The sequence below is a fragment of the Rhinolophus ferrumequinum genome, chromosome 15 (assembly GCF_004115265.2).
Source record: "Rhinolophus ferrumequinum isolate MPI-CBG mRhiFer1 chromosome 15, mRhiFer1_v1.p, whole genome shotgun sequence".
NCBI classification, from domain to species: domain Eukaryota; kingdom Metazoa; phylum Chordata; class Mammalia; order Chiroptera; family Rhinolophidae; genus Rhinolophus; species Rhinolophus ferrumequinum.
Genome location: NC_046298.1, coordinates 20,920,547 through 20,938,984, shown reverse-complemented (window position 1 = coordinate 20,938,984; position 18,438 = coordinate 20,920,547). Strand labels below are relative to the sequence as shown.

Here is an 18,438-nt window from a genome sequence, read left to right as displayed (position 1 = left end):
CAAAGGCTGCCGGTTCAATTCCCATATGGGCCAGTGGGCTCTCAACCACAAGGTTGCCGGTTCAACCCCTCGAGTCCCGCAAGGAATGGTGGGCTCCACCCTCTGCAACTAAGATTGAACATGACACCTTGAGCTGAGCTGCCACTGAGCTCCCAGATGGCTCAGTTGGTTGGAGCATATCCGCTCAACCACAAGGTTGCCGGTTCAACTCCCACAAGAGATGGTGGGCTGCGCCCCCTGCAACTAGCAATGGCAACTGGAGCTGAACTGTGCCCTCTACAACTAAGACTGAAAGGACAACTTGACTTGGGAAAAAAAACAAAAGGCCTGGAAGTACACACTGTTCCCCTCCTGTTTCCCTTCCCCAATAAAATCTTAAAAAAAAAAAAAAAAATTTCAAGAAAGGCCTTCTCTACACAAAACAGATAAAGCATAAGATTTCAAAAATTTAATAAGTATATTCACTGGGAACTTAGTTACAAGAAACTCTCCCTTCCCACAAGTGCCCAACACCAATGTTAAAATCATATGGGCTAACTACAGCAGTCATGTTACTCTGGAGGACGGTGAGAAGAGTGTACCTGCACAGCTCAAAGGGGCATGTTAAATAAGAAATAAATAGTAACTTTTTAAAAACATGAGTTTATTTAAAACATCAGAATGTCCTTTAAAGAGTAGAGTTTATAAATATTATAGAACTAACCATTAGTCCCAGGAATGGGAAATACCTTTGTAGTTATCCACACTTTTTTTTTTTTAACTTGGTCTCTTTAATGTCTTCTTGACTAGTAAAATCTGAGATACTATTTGCAACCGTGGAACAAAGTAAAGCTAATCAACCTATGAGAAAACTGAACCTTGGATGTGTCAGAGCAATATGACAATCAGGCTGCACAGGACAAACAGGGAAACCAGTGCCTAATATCACCCCACCTTATTCAGTTTCCCATTACTGGACAGAAGAGCGGATGTGACTTACAAGATGGATCCCAGGCTTTACCATGTAGACTTTGGAAAGAAAGAGAGTGGGCAAAAAAAGGAAAAGGAAAATGAAAAGTCCCAGCTGATTGAGCTACCCCCTCCCGTTAAGAAACACGAAGTCAGAGGGAGAAGTTTGGGAAAATGGTGGCAAGGAAAACACGAGAAGCTAAAAAGCAGGCAATCGTGGTGTAACTTAGATATTCACATTCTTGTGGGAGAAAGCAGCGTTTGAAATAAGAGAAGGCATCAACATGATCTGTTTGACATTTATAGATTACTTCATCCAACAACAGTAGAATGTACACATTCTTCTCAAGCTCTCATGGAACATTCACCAAGACAGACCACATTTTGGTCCATAAAAACATATCTTTAAGTTAAAAGAATAGAAATCATACAAAATTGAACTTCAAATCAATTAACACAAAAATAGCTGAGAAATTCCAAAGTAGTTGGGAGATTAAACACACTACTGAACAACACATGTGTCAAAGAAAACATCAGGAAAACTATTGCTCAGTATCTCTCATGAACATAAGATGCAAAAATCCTTTAAAAACATTAGCAAATCAAATACAACAATGTATAAAAAGAATTACATGCCTCAACCATGTGGGATTCACTCTAGTTATGAAAGGCTTGTTCAATAATCAAAAATCGATTATTGTAACACAGTACATCCATAGGCTAAAGAGAAATCATATGATCGTAACAAGAGAACATAGCTTAGTAGGAAAAATGAAAGGTAGAAGCATTTTAAAAAATGGTTTTAAAATTTAGTAAACATTTTTCTTCAAGAGTTCTAATTTTTCCCTTCTTTTGAGCCTTACAAAAACTAAAAAAATGTGTCTTGATTCACATCTCTTGTTACAGTACTATTTCCCCATTAGTAAGTACATTTATTAACTTCTAACCTTTCACAAAATTAATTCACTGTAAAACTAGAGAACTACTACATCACAGACAGAATTCCACAGCAACTAAAATTTATATATAATGGGATGGCCAGTTAGCTCAGTTGGTTAGAGTGCGGTGCTAATGACACCAAGGTTGCCAGTTCAATCCCCACATGGGCCACTGCACCCTCCTTAAAAAATAAAATAAATAAATAAATGTATATGTATATGTACATGTGTGTGTGTGTGTGTGTGTGTGTGTGTGTATAAAATCTCATAATTTTAATGGTATCATTTCCTCTTACAGATGTCTCATAATTTATTTAACCAATGCCTATTTGGAGATGTCTAGTTGTTTCCAACTTTCTCCTATTATATAAACAAAATTGGGATGAACACCTATGTGTATACATTTTTGTACACTTATTCTTTTATTTCTCCAACATAAAGTCCTAAAAATTAAATTAATGAATTAAAAAGTATTAACTAAGAATTTTACTACATGCTACCAACCTGTACTCTGGAAAGACAACACCATTTTATACCCACATAAAGGGAAGAATACTGCCTCATTTTCTATTTTGTAACTAATAATAGGAATTAGATTAAAAAGTGTAAGTGAGGGCCGGCCCGGTGGCTCAGGCGGTTAGAGCCCCATGCTCCTAACTCTGAAGGCTGCCGGTTCGATCCCACATGGGCCAGTGGGCTCTCAACCACAAGGTTGTCAGTTCGATTCCTCAACTCCCGCAAGGGATAGTGGGCTCCGCCCCCTGCAACTAAGATTGAACACGGCACCTTAAGCTGAGCTGCCTCCCGGATGGCTCAGTTGGTTGGAGCACGGGCTCTCAACCACAAGGTTGCCAGTTCAATTCCTCGACTCCCACAATGCCTCCACAACTAAGACTGAAAGGACAACAGCTTGAAGCTGAACGGCACCCTCCACAATTAAGATTGAAAAGGAGAACAACTTGACTTGGAAAAACGTCCTGGAAGTACACACTGTTCCTAAAGTCCTGTTCCCCTTCCCCAATAAAATCTTTAAAAAAATATATTTAAAAAGTGTAAGTGAAAAGCAATACCTCACTTTTATTTTATTTCTTTACTAGCAAGGGTATTTTTTCAATGTTAACTAGCCATTTCTTTCTTCTTTTGTGAAGTGCCTGTTCAAATGCCAATTTATCCATTAGAATTTTTTATTTTTCCTATTAATTATAAGTTATTTATAGGTTAAAAAATATTAATATGCTGTTATGTTACAACGATTTTCCCCTACTTGTCATTTGTCTTTTAACTTTGTAGATTTATTTCCTTCTGCTATACAAGTTTTAAATTTTAATACAGTCAAATTTGTGAATGTTTTCCTTTACGGCACCTACTTCTGGTGATATACTTAGACATAGATAGTTATGTTTTCTTTATATGACACTACACTTTCATTTTTACTCTTAAATCTCTAATCTCTGACTATTTAATTGAATGATAAACAGAAAAGCTCCAAAATTCTGGAAGATTACCAAAGAAAGAATACCTTATAAAACTATAATTTTAAATCCAGAATAAATTTAGTCATTCAAAACCTTCCTATCACATTCAAAATAAAATCCAAACTCCTATGATCTCCTATAGAATCTAGCCCCTGCATCAATGCTACCATTCTCTGGCTTCACTGGCCTTCTTGCTCTCCAAGCAGGCCACGCTTACTGCTACCAGAGGTCTTTGCAACACTTGCTATTCCCTCAGATTAGTATACTCTTTCCCCAAATCTTTGTATGGCTCCTCATTTCACTAAGTTTTCTACTCCAATGTTACCTCCCTTAATGACTTGGCCCACCGCTATATCCCATCCTTCCCTGCCATCATCATAGTCCTTTCAATGCTGCTTTTTCACTGCCTGACAGTGTAGTATGTGCTTCCCCAAAAAATTCCTATCTCCCCGACTAGAACGTAAGCTTCATGAGAACAAGGGCTGTCTGCCTTACTCAGTATACTTACTTCTTAGTATACGTTGACTTTAAAAAGCTACTTACCGTTGTCAGGACACGCATAATTGTGTCTATATGCCACCGTTTGGAAGGCGCATACCTAAGAAAATAATGGCACCAGGTGAAAAAATGAGAACCCGTAACTTATACTGTGCTCAGTGACTTTTAAAATCCTGCCTTTGGTCTTCTTTAAATTCACTTGCTAAGTAATTATATTTGGAGACATTTCACTTTTAAATCTAGCAGCAATACCCCTTTCAAAGGGTGATAAAATGGCACACTGTCAAACTCACACGTTTCACATAATACTGCAATTAAGAGTTGCTGAAAAATGGGAGTCTGTCTCCAGTGTCTCAGAAAACAAACCATAAGGTCAGGGCAGGAGAAGACAGAGCAGACAGAAGAAAAGAGACTGTTCCCAGACCCAGGAAACACCAGGACTAGGGACTTGTTCCCTTAATCTCACAGTTGAAGAGTAGAGAAATAACCATACTACCAAAATCTTGAGGTATTTTTTCCTAAAATTTTACACAGCCTCAATTCAGATGCTATACCTTTTCTCTAGTCTTCATTAAAAGGGCATCATATACGAGAGGTTAAAGAACAGACATGGGAAGAGATTTTGTAAACTTGGGAATTTTTTTGGTCTTAGCATACTTAAATGCTGGCTAACATGGCCTTCTCAAAGCTAATTTCTAATTGGGAGCTTGCAATAAATGTTACATGTTTCAAACACGTTCACAACATTTTCCCTATGTTTTGAAGATGCTTTTAAAAGGTTCCAAGCATCTTTTATCAATAAAGGTAAAAATTAAATCTTACTTTTCTGCAGCAAGAAAGATTCCAGATGCACAGTCTGCTTTAAATTCTGGCTCACATGAATCCAGAAAATAAAGTAATTCCTTCATCATGCCACGGATATTATTCCCATTTACCAGGGCAAAACTCAATTCCATTGCACGTCTTGCAGGGGGAAAAAAATTAAGAAAAAAAAGTTATGATATTTACAGTGGGAAGAAAACAAATACCAAGCACTGGTGCGTGTTAATTTCCTTGCATGATCCTGTGATCCCAATCTTTGCACGTAAGATAACCAACGTTATCAAAGTTAGTTTTTCTATTTTTGAATCTTTGTTCAACACTTTTCTTTAAATATTCCTGAGAGAGACACTACTGATGACCAAAAATGTAATTTGGGTTCAACAATCTATTCTATGAAGCTGAAATTTAGAAAAAAGGCTCAAAAACAGGGGCAACAGGGCCGGCCCGGTGGCTCAGGCAGTTGGAGCTCCATGCTCCTAACTCCGAAGGCTACCGGTTCAATTCCCACATGGGCCAGTGGGCTCTCAACCACAAGGATGCCGGTTCAACTCCTCCGAATCCAGCAAGGGATGGTGGGCTCCGCCCCCTGCAACTAAGATTGAACACGGCACCTTGAGCTGAGCTGCCTACCAGATGGCTCAGTTGGTTGGAGTGCGTCCTCTCAACCACAACGTTGCCGGTTCGACTCCCGCAAGGTATGGTGGGCTGCGCCCCCTGCAACTAACAACAGCAACTGGACCTGGAGCTGAGCTGCGCCCTCCACAACTAAGACTGAAAGGACAACTTGAAGCTGAACAGCATCCTCCACAACTAAGATTGAAAGGACAACAACTTGACTTGGAAAAAAAAAAAAATGTCCTGGAAATACACACTGTATCCCAATAAAGTCCTGTTCCCCTTCCCCAATACAATCTTTTTTTAAAAAAAGGGGTAACAAAATTCTCTCTGCATTATTCCTTACATAAAATCACCATACTCTTTTATTACACCCACTTCTGTCCAAAGATGATATAACATGATTCATACCAAAAGGTATGTAGATGAAGAAATGCACAAAATGTGCTATTTCTGATCACTTGCTTTATGTTTATTTTTCTCTTACTGTTGAGTACATAAAAACTACAGTAAACAAAAAGAAAAAGGTATGTGGAAAATTAGAATAAAAAGAACCTCAAAAGGCATTATGTTAAGTACAGTAAGTCAGATACAGAAAGACAAATCCTGTAGGATATCACTTAAATGTGGAAGTAAAAAAAGACAAACACATAGAAAGAGACTAGAAGGTTGGTCACCAGGGTCTGGAGAGGGGGAGAGAAGGGGAAATGTTGGTCAGAGGGTATAAATTTCCAGTTATATAAAATGATTAAGCTCTGGGGATATAATGTACAGCACAGTGATTAAAGTTAATGATACTGTATTACATACTTGAAAATTACTGGGAGTAGATCTTAAATGTTCTTACCACAAAAAAAGAAATAGTAATTATGTAATATGATGCAGGTGTTAATGCGATGGTGGTAATTATTTTGTAATATATATAACTGTGTCAAATCCAAGCATTGTACAACTTAAACTTACACAATGCTACATGTCAATTATATCTCAATAAAGCTGGGAAAAATAATGAAAGAGAGAATGAAGGCCAAGAAAAGGAAAAAAGAGCATATACAAATTTCTGTAACTGCCTACCAAATTTGGCAACCAAGGCAAAAATGGAAACGTTTAACATATAAAAGTTCTAAGATTACTATATGCATCTTTTCATATTTGGTCAGTAATTTCAAACATGGCATATAAACTGACTTTTAAAAATAGCAATTTAAAAAGTAGAAAATACTTTCATCTTAACTAATTTACAAGCAAAAAAAAAACAATCCTTATAGAAATGCAGTAATAGCTAATTCTTATATAGTGCTTAAGTACTTTACTTTTACTAATCCAGTTAATACTGCATAACCCTATGAAGTGTGTACTCTTGTATCCACATTTTAAATATGGGACAATTGAGGCATTTAAAGGTTAAGTAAACAAGAACATTTCTATTAAGGGCAGAGGCAGGATTTGAAATAAGGCAGTCTGGCCACAGAGTTTGAGCTCTTACTGCTAGAAAGCCTGTCAAAGAGACACACGTTTTACTTTTGAAATGAAAAGCCCAATGATAAGGTACAGAGAAACAACACAATAGGAGTCAGAGGCCTGATTTCTATTCCCAGGCTGTACAACGGGTAAGGTTTTGGAGTTAAGTCATTCGATTCCTTTGGGACTATATTTTAACTAATCTGTTAACTGAGGATATAAATGCCTAGTCTCACTGGCTTGCTCTGAATGAGAGGGGGCTTACAGATTCTTTGCAAAGCACTATGTAAAAGTTGTTGCTACTGAGTCTAGGTCTTATCTTTAGACAGCCCAAGCACTTAGCACCTCTTCTCTGCAAACAAAAGGAATCCAGTAACAATAAATGTTTGTTAAGTCAATGGTTTCAGAGATTCTGTCAAATTCAATTTGTTCTGGATTTGAACATACAACCAAAACTTCACTGGGGCCAACTATAGCTAGGTTTCACAAACATCTACAATTCTTCTAAGAGGAGAACCAGCAGAGTTACTCCACCATGGGAAAAAAAAAATGTATGCCTTTTGAAAGTGCTATCTGCTGCCTACCAATCATTCCTAGATGAACTGTTCTAAGAAATACAGCTACCTGTAGTATCTTAGGGCATAGTACTGTGAGAAAACGTGTGCTGTCAGCAATTTGAGTTTCAGCATAGTGATAAAACACTTGGCCGATGGATCACTCCATATTTTCATCCTCCAACACACAAAGCACAGTACCTCTGTTAAGTAAACTATTGCCCAGCTTATCTTTATCTGTTTCATTATCAAAGAACCAAGGAAAACGTCAGTGTATACTTAAGTACTCCTTATTGGCCTCCTTCACTGACCTAAACTTCTCCCCGCCAATCCTTTCTATAAAAGGACTCGCTCTGCAGGGAATACATCTGTGAAAATGATGACTAAATACATAAATGTCAACATTCTCACTTTCAAAACTACTACAAAGTTAACAGGCGGGGCGAAGGCAGAGAACTCAAGAATCTGTTACCGTTTTATTGAGACATCCAAATCTTTTAGACAGTCCACAATTGTGCTTCTGTGCCTCTGTACTGCATTATGATCTGTCTGCACCGTTTTCAACAAAGATGTCAAGGCTACATATCTGGATGAAACAAAGTTGCAGAAGAACAGAATTAAAATGTAAAATTCAAGATAGTTCTCTGCCTAAACAATGACAAAAAAATGTCTAAAGAATAAGGAAAAACATACATATTTTTAACATTTAAAAGAAAAGACAGTAAGTATACTAGTAACATTTTAAAGGCATAAGAGACACTATAATCTAAAGTGGCACCCAGGAGCAGCCTTGGATTTAGATTTGCATTCAAGTCAAGTCCATTTAAACTTCTAAAACTGATTGACTAAATTTTTTCAAGTTCTTCCAAACAGTACAACAAAATAAGCATACAGTATGCCTTTTCAGGCCTTAGTCTCAAAATGCAAGAGGAAATTATTTCAATTTTACCATTTGTATCTTCTCTTTCATTTAATACTGGTACTAAAACTACCCCTACAAAAATTTGAGTTTGGGTTTAAGATCCAAGTAATTAAAAATTCTTTTGGAAGAAGAAGATAATTCAGGATACCACAATGCTTATTTCCACATTTTTTCAAGCTTAACATGATATAAAGAAATTTTTCTCTTGATTGAAAGAGGAAAAAAGGCAAACAGGATATACTACATATAGGAAAGTAACAAAATAAAAACAATATTGATAAATTCATCCACTTTAAAAAACTGACTGGAATTCACAAATATGTTCCAGATTTGCAACCCGAAATATATTGTTTCTTCTTAGTTTAGAGCAGGGGTCAGCAAACTATAGCCTACCTGCAAAAATCCAGCCCTCTGCTGTCTGGCTTTGTAAATCAATTTTTATCAGAACACAGCCATATTCATCATTTACATAGTCTTTGGCTGTTTTCATGCCAAAAGGCAGAGTTGTGCAACTGCCACAGTGACCCACAGGTCCACAGAGCCTAAAATATTGACCATCTGGCCCTTTACAGAGAAAGTTTGCTGACTCCTGATTTATAGCATAAATAGGAGTAAAAATTAAGCCATGAGGCAAGTCCTCAAATTCTTTACAAAACAGTAGTTTTAAGACCAGACTAAAAATAGAAATCCTGAATTTCCTACATTCAAGTTCTGGATACGTCACTCCATAAATGTGTGATCCTAAGCAAAGTCACTCTTGAAAAAACCGAGTTTATAATAACAAAATACAAGATACTTTTCAGCTGACTTACCTAATATTCTTGTCATTGTTCAATAAGAAACGACCCAGGATGTTTATGGCTAGGACCTGAAGAAAAATAGCAAAGGTTGAAAATCTGGGAAAATTAAGTATTCATATTATTTAATTTCATGGCCTCCTATGAGTGCAAACTATTTAAAAGTAGTAGATGGTATTTTATAGACTGGAAAGACAAAAAATTTTGAAGATAAATGGTGGTGTTGGTTGCACAACAATGTGTATGCACTTAATGCCACTGAACTACAGATTTAAAAATGGTTAAAATGGTAAATTTTATGCTATGTACACTCTACCACATTTTTTTTTTTAAATGAGGATGGTCTTTACACATAAATATGGACCAGCTCCAACATAATGTTAGATGAAAAAAGGTGCAGGACAATATGTATGACATTACCATTTTGTTTGAAAGGTGGGGAAAAGAAAAGAACTAACCTAAGTTACTTTGGTTAAGTTATTTGGATACTGTAACGTTAAAGACAAAAATAACTATACACAAATACTGTATTATAGTTAATAAATTTGTTTCTTAGAATAGGCTAGCTATTTTTCATTTTTTTATTTTTTTAAGTTTGTTTTTCCAGGACCCATCATCTCCAAGTCAAGTAGTTGTTTCAATCTAGTTGTGGAGGGTGCAGCTCACAGTGGCCCATGTGGGGTCCGAACCGGCAACCTTGTTAAGAGCACTGTGCTCTAACCAACTGAGCTAACCGGCCGCCCCAGGCCAGCTATTCTTATATTAATAAATGATTGAAAGAATGAATAAATTCATGAGGGAAAATTCTTCCTTACAGAAGAATTCCAATTATTTAATGAGGACAAAAAAAAGGAAATAGAAGAGTATCATTAGAACACCACCCTAACAACTGTTGCAGACAAGATCCTCTGATGGATAATAAAATTGGGGGCCGGCCCGGGCTCAGGCGATTAGAGCTCCATGCTCCTAACTCCAAAGGCTGCCGGTTCGATTCCCACATGGGCCAGTGGGCTCTCAACCACAAGGCTGCCAGTTCAATTCCTCGAGTCCCACAAGGGATGGTGGGCAGCGCCCCCTGCAACTAAGACTGAACATGGCACCTTGAGCTGAGCTGCCACTGAGCTCCGGGATGGCTCAGTTGGTTGGAGCGCATCCTCTCAACCACAGGGTTGCCGGTTCGACTACCGCAAGGGATGGTGGGCTGCGCCCCCTGCAACTAGCAACGGCAACTGGACCTGGAGCTGAACTGTGTGCCCTCCACAACTAAGACTGAAAGGACAACTTGAAGCTGAATGGCACCCTCCACAACTAAGACTGAAAGGACAACAACTTGACTTGGAAAAAAGTCCTGGAAGTACACACTGTTCCCCAATAAAGTCCTGTAAGAAAAAAAAAAAAAAAGATAACAAAATTGATGGGCAAAAGTCTCATGACAAAAGAACAAGGTATTTGTATATTCTCAAAGTGTCTCTCAAAATATTTTTAATTAAGCAAAGGGAATATTAACAACTTTACAGTGGAGAGATACAGCAGACACCACCTTAACCAAATGATCAAGGTTAATATCACCATTAGTGAGACAAATAGATAGGCTGTACCTCCTGATATGATACTGAGAAAGGCACGTTACTTCTGTGATAGCCTTGCCAAAAAAGCATAACATCAATTTAATTATGAGAAAATATGAGAGCCAATTTGAGGAACATACTAAAAAGTAACTAACTGATCAGTTACTCTTCAAAAAGTGACAGCCATGAAAGACAAGGAAAGATGAAAGAACTGTTATAGGTTGGAGGAGACTAAGGAGACATCACAATTAAATGAAAGGTGGAATCATGGATTAGGTCCTACGACAGGAAAAAAATATTTGTAGAAAAATTGGTGAAATCTGAAAAAATCTATACTTTAGATAATGGCGTGGTATTGATATTAATGTCTTAGTTTCGCTAACACTATGGTAATGAAAGATGTTAATATTATAGGAAGCTGAGTGAAGGATATACAAAAACTTAACTATTTTTGCAACTTTTCTATAAGTCTAAAATTATTTCAAATAAAAAGTTTTTAAAAGTGGGAAGAGAATAAATACACATGTGCAAACATTTAAATATGGATAAAACATCTTTAAAAAAATATATCAGAAAATGGTAACTATTTCCCACTAGAAGAATTGAGACTCTATACATGAAAGCTATAGGCAGACATCTCTACTGTTTGTGTTGTTTTACTTTATGAGTTTATTTCTTAAATAAAAACAATTTAATTCAAAAATGATGTCTTGTCTTGTTTGAAGTACAACTCAAATCATGGCTCTAGTAAAAGCTTATTGTGAAATGTTTCCTTCACTCCACAGTATCTATATATCTAATTATACCTAAGATCTTCCAAACTTTATTAGGATCAATATTAAGCCTTCAGTGGGAGAGTATGATACTTCAGCTGCCAAAACACAGTACTATACATTTTGTATCATTCTTTCCTAAAGTTAATTTTCAAATGGAATTCATTTCCAAAGTACTAAAGTCTAAGTCAATTATTCTAAATGAAATATTCAGGGAAAAGAAAAGATTAAAACAAGACTTACTCGCAGTCCACTCTCTGACTTAATATCCATGATAGTCAAAACCGTTTCATAAAGAATAGCATTTCCTACATTTTTACTAGTCTCTGTATTAGTAGCAACCTGAAAAGACACAGAGGGCAGTACATAAATGGTAAAATAATGCTTCCAAAAAATATCCAGAGTATCAAGAGACATTTTGTGATTGATTATAGCCACCAATGAGGAAACACAAATAAAAATTGATCCATATAACCACAGTCATTCTACTCCCTGCTATACTAAGATGAATATTTAACATAATGCAAGCTTGGTCTACTCACCTGTGCTAATATGTCATTCATAGCTTCACTTGAGTCATCATCATTTCGTCCTAAAATTCTTAATAACCGCAAAATTCGTACCTAATGTGCAAAATAGGAGCAAGATAAACAAATTATGTCTGGCACAAATTATGTCTGCTTCGTATGAAATTCAAAAAACTTAAATGAAGTCTTAGATCCCATTAGAAATGGTCGAAATTCAAACAGAAGAATTTTAAACATTATCGTTAGAGACGTTATATACGTTTCTGTGTCTTAATGACATTATTAGACAAGCCACACTGCCACTCCACAGCTAACGGATACCACCACCTGCAGAGCTGTATTACAGGCATACCTCAGATATTACAAGTTCGGTTCTAGACCACTGCAATACAGTATCACAATAAAACGAGTCATAATCTTTGCTGGCAAAGGGTCTTACCTTCAATTTGTAAAAAAAAAAAAAAAGGCAACATCTGTGAAGCGCAATAAAGCAAAGCCCAATAAAACGAGGTATGCCTTATATTGATAAGTCAAATCTCTATGTATTACATAATTTTGACTATTACAACTATAATTTCATTCCATTAATCTAATAAAATACAGAACTGTGTCACTATTCACTTACTAATTAATATAATCAGTTTAATCAGTTAACTACCAAATTTCGACCCAACACAAACTTAAAACGAAGGAAACAATCTATTCTAAAGGTATTAAATTCATATATCATATACTCAAAACTTTCTTTTGAGCTCACCTGCAAAAAGGGGTCACTGATACCAGAAACATCATGTTCTGGTGAATATCCGGACATGATGAGGTTCTTTAGAATACGAACTAATTGGGGCACAAGCTGTAGGGAAGAAAGATGCATCAAAAAACAGTGAACATCAAAGAATTTCTCATGAATAGGCAGGTAAGTTGGCTTAGCAAAAGGGTACAAGGGTCTGAGTCCAAGCAAATTCTACCAATGTACTAGTACATTGTTGATGTTCAGTAAATATAACTTAGGAGTATTTTTACCAAGAACTCAAGAAGTACCTGAATAAAAACAAACTAGACTTTTTTACTCCAGAGTTATATATGCAAAGAAACTACAAACAACAGTAGGTCAGAAAGCCTATGGGAACAAGTAAAACACATGCCTATGGAGCATATTGCTGCATTTCTACTTCTATAGAACTTGACATACCTAGATGGCACAAAAATGTTCAGGTTTTATCCATTTAAACATCTGGATATAGTGCTTCCTTCAGCAGCACATACACAAACATTTCATATAAAATGGTATCATACCCAAAATACTCGTGATCTTATTAAAATTAGAGTTTTAAAATATACTCTCTCAAATAGAGAAAAAATTTCTCTTAAGGTAGGGCTAATTATGTCCTTTTCCAACAAACAATAGGCAATACAAAAGCCTCCAACATTGACCAAGTAGAAGAGACACATGAAAACTTGTATCTTTCACCTTAAAAAGGTATCAAGGCCATGAATAATTTCCTTTCCCTATTCTTACATGACACAATTTTCAGTAAAATTTAATTTTAGCACTTAATTATACAGACTGATTTGTCGCGTTTTTTCTTATCTTTCTAATGAAACTCTAAATTCCTTATGCTCAGAATTCCCTTCTTGTCCTTCCTTTACTTTGTCCATTATTTATTAACACATAGCAGAGGCAATTTTATTGCCAAGCTGAACTTACAGATGATTTAATTATTATTATTCATTTCACTCTGTCGATCAATCACTTAATGTTAAAACCCTACTCCAAAGTGTTCTTCACAACAGGAATTTTTCCAGTCTACAACTAAAAACTCAATTCAACTATATAAACAACTCTAAACACCTAAAATTAAGACATGTCCACAGTGAACTAAATCACCTCTCCTTTTGAGGCAATCAGAACAGCCCCAACTTTGCTGCAACTCAGTTACCTTTTTCTCACTGTGCTGGGACTCGGTCCCCTCCCTACTCTATTCCCCAACTCTAAAAGGGGATCAAGATCGAAACAAAAGCCAAGCTAGGCCCAAGGTACACACAACACATTCACAATGCTTCGGTCACTTCTAAATACAAGAGAACATAATCTGTGTAAATTTAAATAAGTTTGGCCATAATAACATTTCAGAATTACGTGAAACATTTCAGAATTATGTGCTTCGTAAGTCACCTAAACAAAAGTCTAATTTGGACAACTCTAAGATTAAAACAAATGTAAGCCACAGACACCTGTAAGTTCTAAATAGAATCCACATTAAGCATGTCAACTGTGAGCAGATTTATATCAGAGGTAAGAATAATATAATTTTATACACTGCTTTAAAATTTATGTAATAAAGCCGAGGTCATCTACCAAACTCTGCACAAAAAGAGTCTCGCCTTGCATACTTCGCAATGGCCTACTTTTTTGTACTGCGCATATCCCTAACTATTTTTTTAATCTAGTTTGTATCTTGGAGAAGTCCTTTTCCCTTGGGCTACTAAATTCCGAAATTGTTTTATTTATTGCCAAAAGACCAGCACACCACATTAAGATCACCCTGGGACAAAAAGCACAAATGTCTAAGTGTTCAGCATACTAATTCTTGGAGCCCAGCTTTATTGTTCAGACAAAAATGCAAGTTACTAAAACTGATGACAAGACAAACAAAGTAAGATGACAAAGGGAAAGGCTGCAGCCATGAAAATCAGTTGATGCCCACCCGCTCTACCTCACAATCCTTTTTATATTCCAAAACTTCCAGGCAAGATTAAGTGCAGGTAAAGGGAAAATAAAAGCACTAAGTCTGAACTGAAAGTCCAGAAGTACACACGGAGCTTTTAGCTTTTTAAAGTATGAGGTTACCCACGTATAGCTCTAAAGTATCTACTTCAAAAAGAAGCAGTGTTTTGTGTCAAGGCTCTAAACCGATCTAGAATTGCCATCACCAAAGCCACTGGGAGAAACTGCCCCGAGTTTCTCAAGTGAAGATAAAAGAAAGGCAGAGAAGGAGGCTTACAATTCAGGAAAGGCTGCAACTGAAATCCAAGGCTGATTTTGGAGTCAGGAGTTTAAGTGACAAGACAAAAACTGGACTAGGGAGTTAGCCAAAAATGCTAGAACAAATAACTCATAGTATTAAGCACAGCTTCAGCATTAGTATATATTTAAAAGCCACGTTTGTGGATGGATACACAAAAGCTACTAAGGACCTAACGCCAGCATGCACCATCTAAAAGAGGGTTAATTCTTACCTTTTCATTCTAACATACAGCAGGATTCCAAACAGACAACAGGAACAAAACATACAAAGCAAGCATTAGGGACAGATACGGGTCTCATACTATTTTACAATAATTTAATCAAGACATGAACATCTATGGGGGAAAAAAGCCAAAAAAAAGAACTGCTATTAGAACCTCATTAGATCTATAGTGCAAAGGAAGCCCCATTTATGGAGTGATCAGCACCCTATAAAAAAAATTAAATGCATGTAACTACCCAAAGAATAGTCTTTCTCTGAGTCCTCCTTACTACTGCCTTCTAAAAGTAAGTGGAGAAAATAAAACTTTCCACTTTAGAAAGCTGTTTAAGAAAGGGAGGGAAGGAAGGAATTAACAAAGCTAGGGACTTCCACCACCGGAGACAACAGCCTAAAATGAACATTGGGGGATCCTATGCTAGGTAAAAGTAATCTCAAATTTCAGTCTGCAGTTTTCACCTTTTAAAAAACAAAAAACAAAAAACAAACAAAAAAAAGAAATTACCTGCCTATAAAAACACACAAACACATTCCTGTTTGTAATTTGACCTCAGGTTACATTTCCTGACTTCAATGTGAAAACGGCAGATAAAGCACATGAGAGACCGGTGTGTCTGCCAACAATGAGAAAACTTTTATTATGGAAGGGTAAACACTGTACTATTGCCAGTTCTTATAAGCCTAAATCTGGCTTCCAGCCCTACCACACAGCAGGGCTAGTTAAGTCCTTTATTCAGCTCCATAACTTCCTTTCAAAAGAAAATTTGTGAGAAAATTATGTACTTTTCAGGAAAATCATTTTCAATCAAGAAAGGCTTAGGCACACAGAATGGCACCTACCTTTCTGAAATGTGCAAGCATGTCTGGGCTTCGCTCACACATTTCTGTAAGGAGGACTACAGATGTGTGAAGGACACCTGAAAGAAAACAGCACATGAACACTAAAAATGAGGCTGTATTATTCAACGTCATAGAACAGGACTCTAAGTTCTGAAGGTCAATTCCAAAAGGATAGTTTTGGAATTTGCTACTTTTGTTTTTTAATCTTCCAAAGAATCTAAGCATTGAGGTGAATACAAAGGAGGTATTTAAATAGATGCCTACTGATTTAATACTGGTCAAGTCAGTCAAATCAGAATATTTTAAACAATATGTGACCAAAATAATTGCTAAAAATGACAACCAATACATATGTCTCTCCATCTGAGAATATGAATAAAGACATGTTCACAGTCAATATAAGCTAGGCATTATCTGCTCCATACTTACCGTGTGTCCCCGAAAATAAGACCTAGCTGGACCATCAGCTATAATGTGTGTTTTGGAGCAAAAATTAATATAATATCCGGTCTTACGTTATATGAAACCTGGTATTATACTTTACTATATTATTATATGTATATTATATTATAAACAAGAGGTATCACATCATATCATATCATATCACAGCATATCATATCATATTATATAAGACCCGATCTTATATTATATTAAAATAAGACCAGGTCTTATATTAATTTTTGCTCCAAAAGATGCATTAGACCTGATGATCCGGCTAGGTCTTATTTTCAGGGACACATGGTAATAAGCACTTAGCTGAGTTCTGACAGGTAATTCGTGATACAAAAAACATAAGAAGAAGTTAAATTTCTAAATAAAATGTATCAAAACTTCAGGGTACAGTAATTGTGGAAGACAAAGTGAATCTGCTTGTTCCAGAGTGAGTGAAATGAATCTCACAACAGTTTTCACTAAATATGTGCCCTGAACATTCATTTATTCAACAAGTATATTTTGAGCCACTAGGCACAGGACTGAGTTCATCAAATTAAACACACCTTAACATTTTTTCTTTTAGTATTTAAGACACATAAATTTGCTTTACTCAGAACTAGTTTCACTGACTCCAAAATAAGAATAAAATGTTTGGGGAAGAATAGCTACATTCCATTTAATTCCGCTCAAGTTTTATATAAACATATCAAAGCACTCATTACAAATTCCTATTATAAGCAACTTAAAAGGATTTTCACGAACCTTACACTCCTACCACAAGGCAATAAAAAAATAAATTTTTCTTTTTTTTTTAATTATAAAACAGGAAACTAGAGGGTTTTAAATATGAAAATCAAGGCTATATCATTTGTACATTACACTGAATATTAATAATTTAATATAGGACTTTAAGTATAGTAAAAGAGGAGCAAAAATGAAAAACAAGTTTGCTATGAAGGAATCAATCTCTAATTATAAAACTAGGATATAAGAGTAGGAGAAAAATTCAACGATCCGCCTTTCCTGGAAAAGTGCCTAAACACAGCAGAAAGGCAACTGCACCGCACTGAGCCAGAAGGCCAACTCTGCCTGAAGCTTTTCTCCTTCCCCTTCTCCCTCAGTACTTCACTAGTGCATCCAAATCACATTACCATGGTTCTTTTCATTCAGTAAGTTTTTTGTTGCTGGTAAAAACATCTCCATAAGTTCAGGAACCTTCCTGATGACATGCACAGCACACAGTGCTGCCTATAAAAAAAAAAAAGACAAAAGGCTGATTTCAATTAAGTCACGACAATCAATCTTATAAATAATAACAACAACAAAAACCCTTATCAGCTAATTCACCTACTACTAGAAAAATAAAGTAGAAGTTAGATATCAGATTTATTGTTGATTAACTGGTTAGGGCTTTCAAATTTGTACTACTGCATTAATGAGAACTCCTGGCTCACCTGTCCCTTTGTTCATTTATTGCTAAATAAGTATATAAAAACTTTCTAGACTATACCATGGTTAACATGCATTTATCAAATAAGTTAAACATAACTTATGTAGAGTGGCAATGTAAAAAATAAAGACTTCCATCTATGATAATCATTCCTCTGAGTAAGATGACCAAATAAGGGTTTTATAAAAACATCATACAATTGGAAAATATATCCGGCAGATACTTTAAATCTGCTTGTTACTTTTAATAGTACTGATACCTTCCTTCCCCAATTCACTCTCTGCTCACATCAAGAAAATCATTTGAAAGATACTTAAGCTAGACTCTACTGAAGGAAAGATGATCTTAGCTTACTCACTAGAAAAGAAGGTACATTCAAAGACTGATTTTGGTTACCCTCCAACATAACCATATTTGTTGGAGGTGACTACCAAAAGTTTAGATACATTAACAAGAAAAGGTTTCAGATGGATCTTGAGATTATAATGCTAAGCAAAATAAGTCAGACCAAAAAAGTAGAGAACCATATAATTTCACTGATATTTGGTATATAAAACTGAAAACAAG

At 36.0% G+C, this 18,438-nt stretch overlaps 1 protein-coding gene and 1 non-coding gene across 3 annotated transcripts in view; both read right to left on the bottom strand.

Annotated features, from left to right (window-relative positions):
- AP1G1 (adaptor related protein complex 1 subunit gamma 1) overlaps positions 1–18,438 on the bottom strand; it is a 74,682-nt gene that overhangs the window by 17,172 nt on the left and 39,072 nt on the right. Inside the window, exons 5-14 of one of the 2 annotated variants that reach the window (XM_033127306.1) lie at positions 17,573–17,669; positions 15,987–16,063; positions 15,139–15,147; positions 12,656–12,751; positions 11,914–11,994; positions 11,615–11,713; positions 9,046–9,101; positions 7,784–7,897; positions 4,682–4,822; positions 3,905–3,959 (exon numbers count right to left, since the gene is read on the bottom strand). In XM_033127306.1, coding sequence (XP_032983197.1) covers positions 3,905–3,959; positions 4,682–4,822; positions 7,784–7,897; positions 9,046–9,101; positions 11,615–11,713; positions 11,914–11,994; positions 12,656–12,751; positions 15,139–15,147; positions 15,987–16,063; positions 17,573–17,669 — 825 coding nt within the window. The remainder of the gene's footprint in view (positions 1–3,904; positions 3,960–4,681; positions 4,823–7,783; positions 7,898–9,045; positions 9,102–11,614; positions 11,714–11,913; positions 11,995–12,655; positions 12,752–15,138; positions 15,148–15,986; positions 16,064–17,572; positions 17,670–18,438) is intronic. The other variant, XM_033127307.1, reaches the window with a different exon arrangement.
- On the bottom strand, positions 7,416–7,501 carry LOC117035682 (small nucleolar RNA SNORD71). Its single transcript, XR_004425251.1, has one exon. It is a non-coding gene; the product is annotated as a small nucleolar RNA SNORD71 (small nucleolar RNA).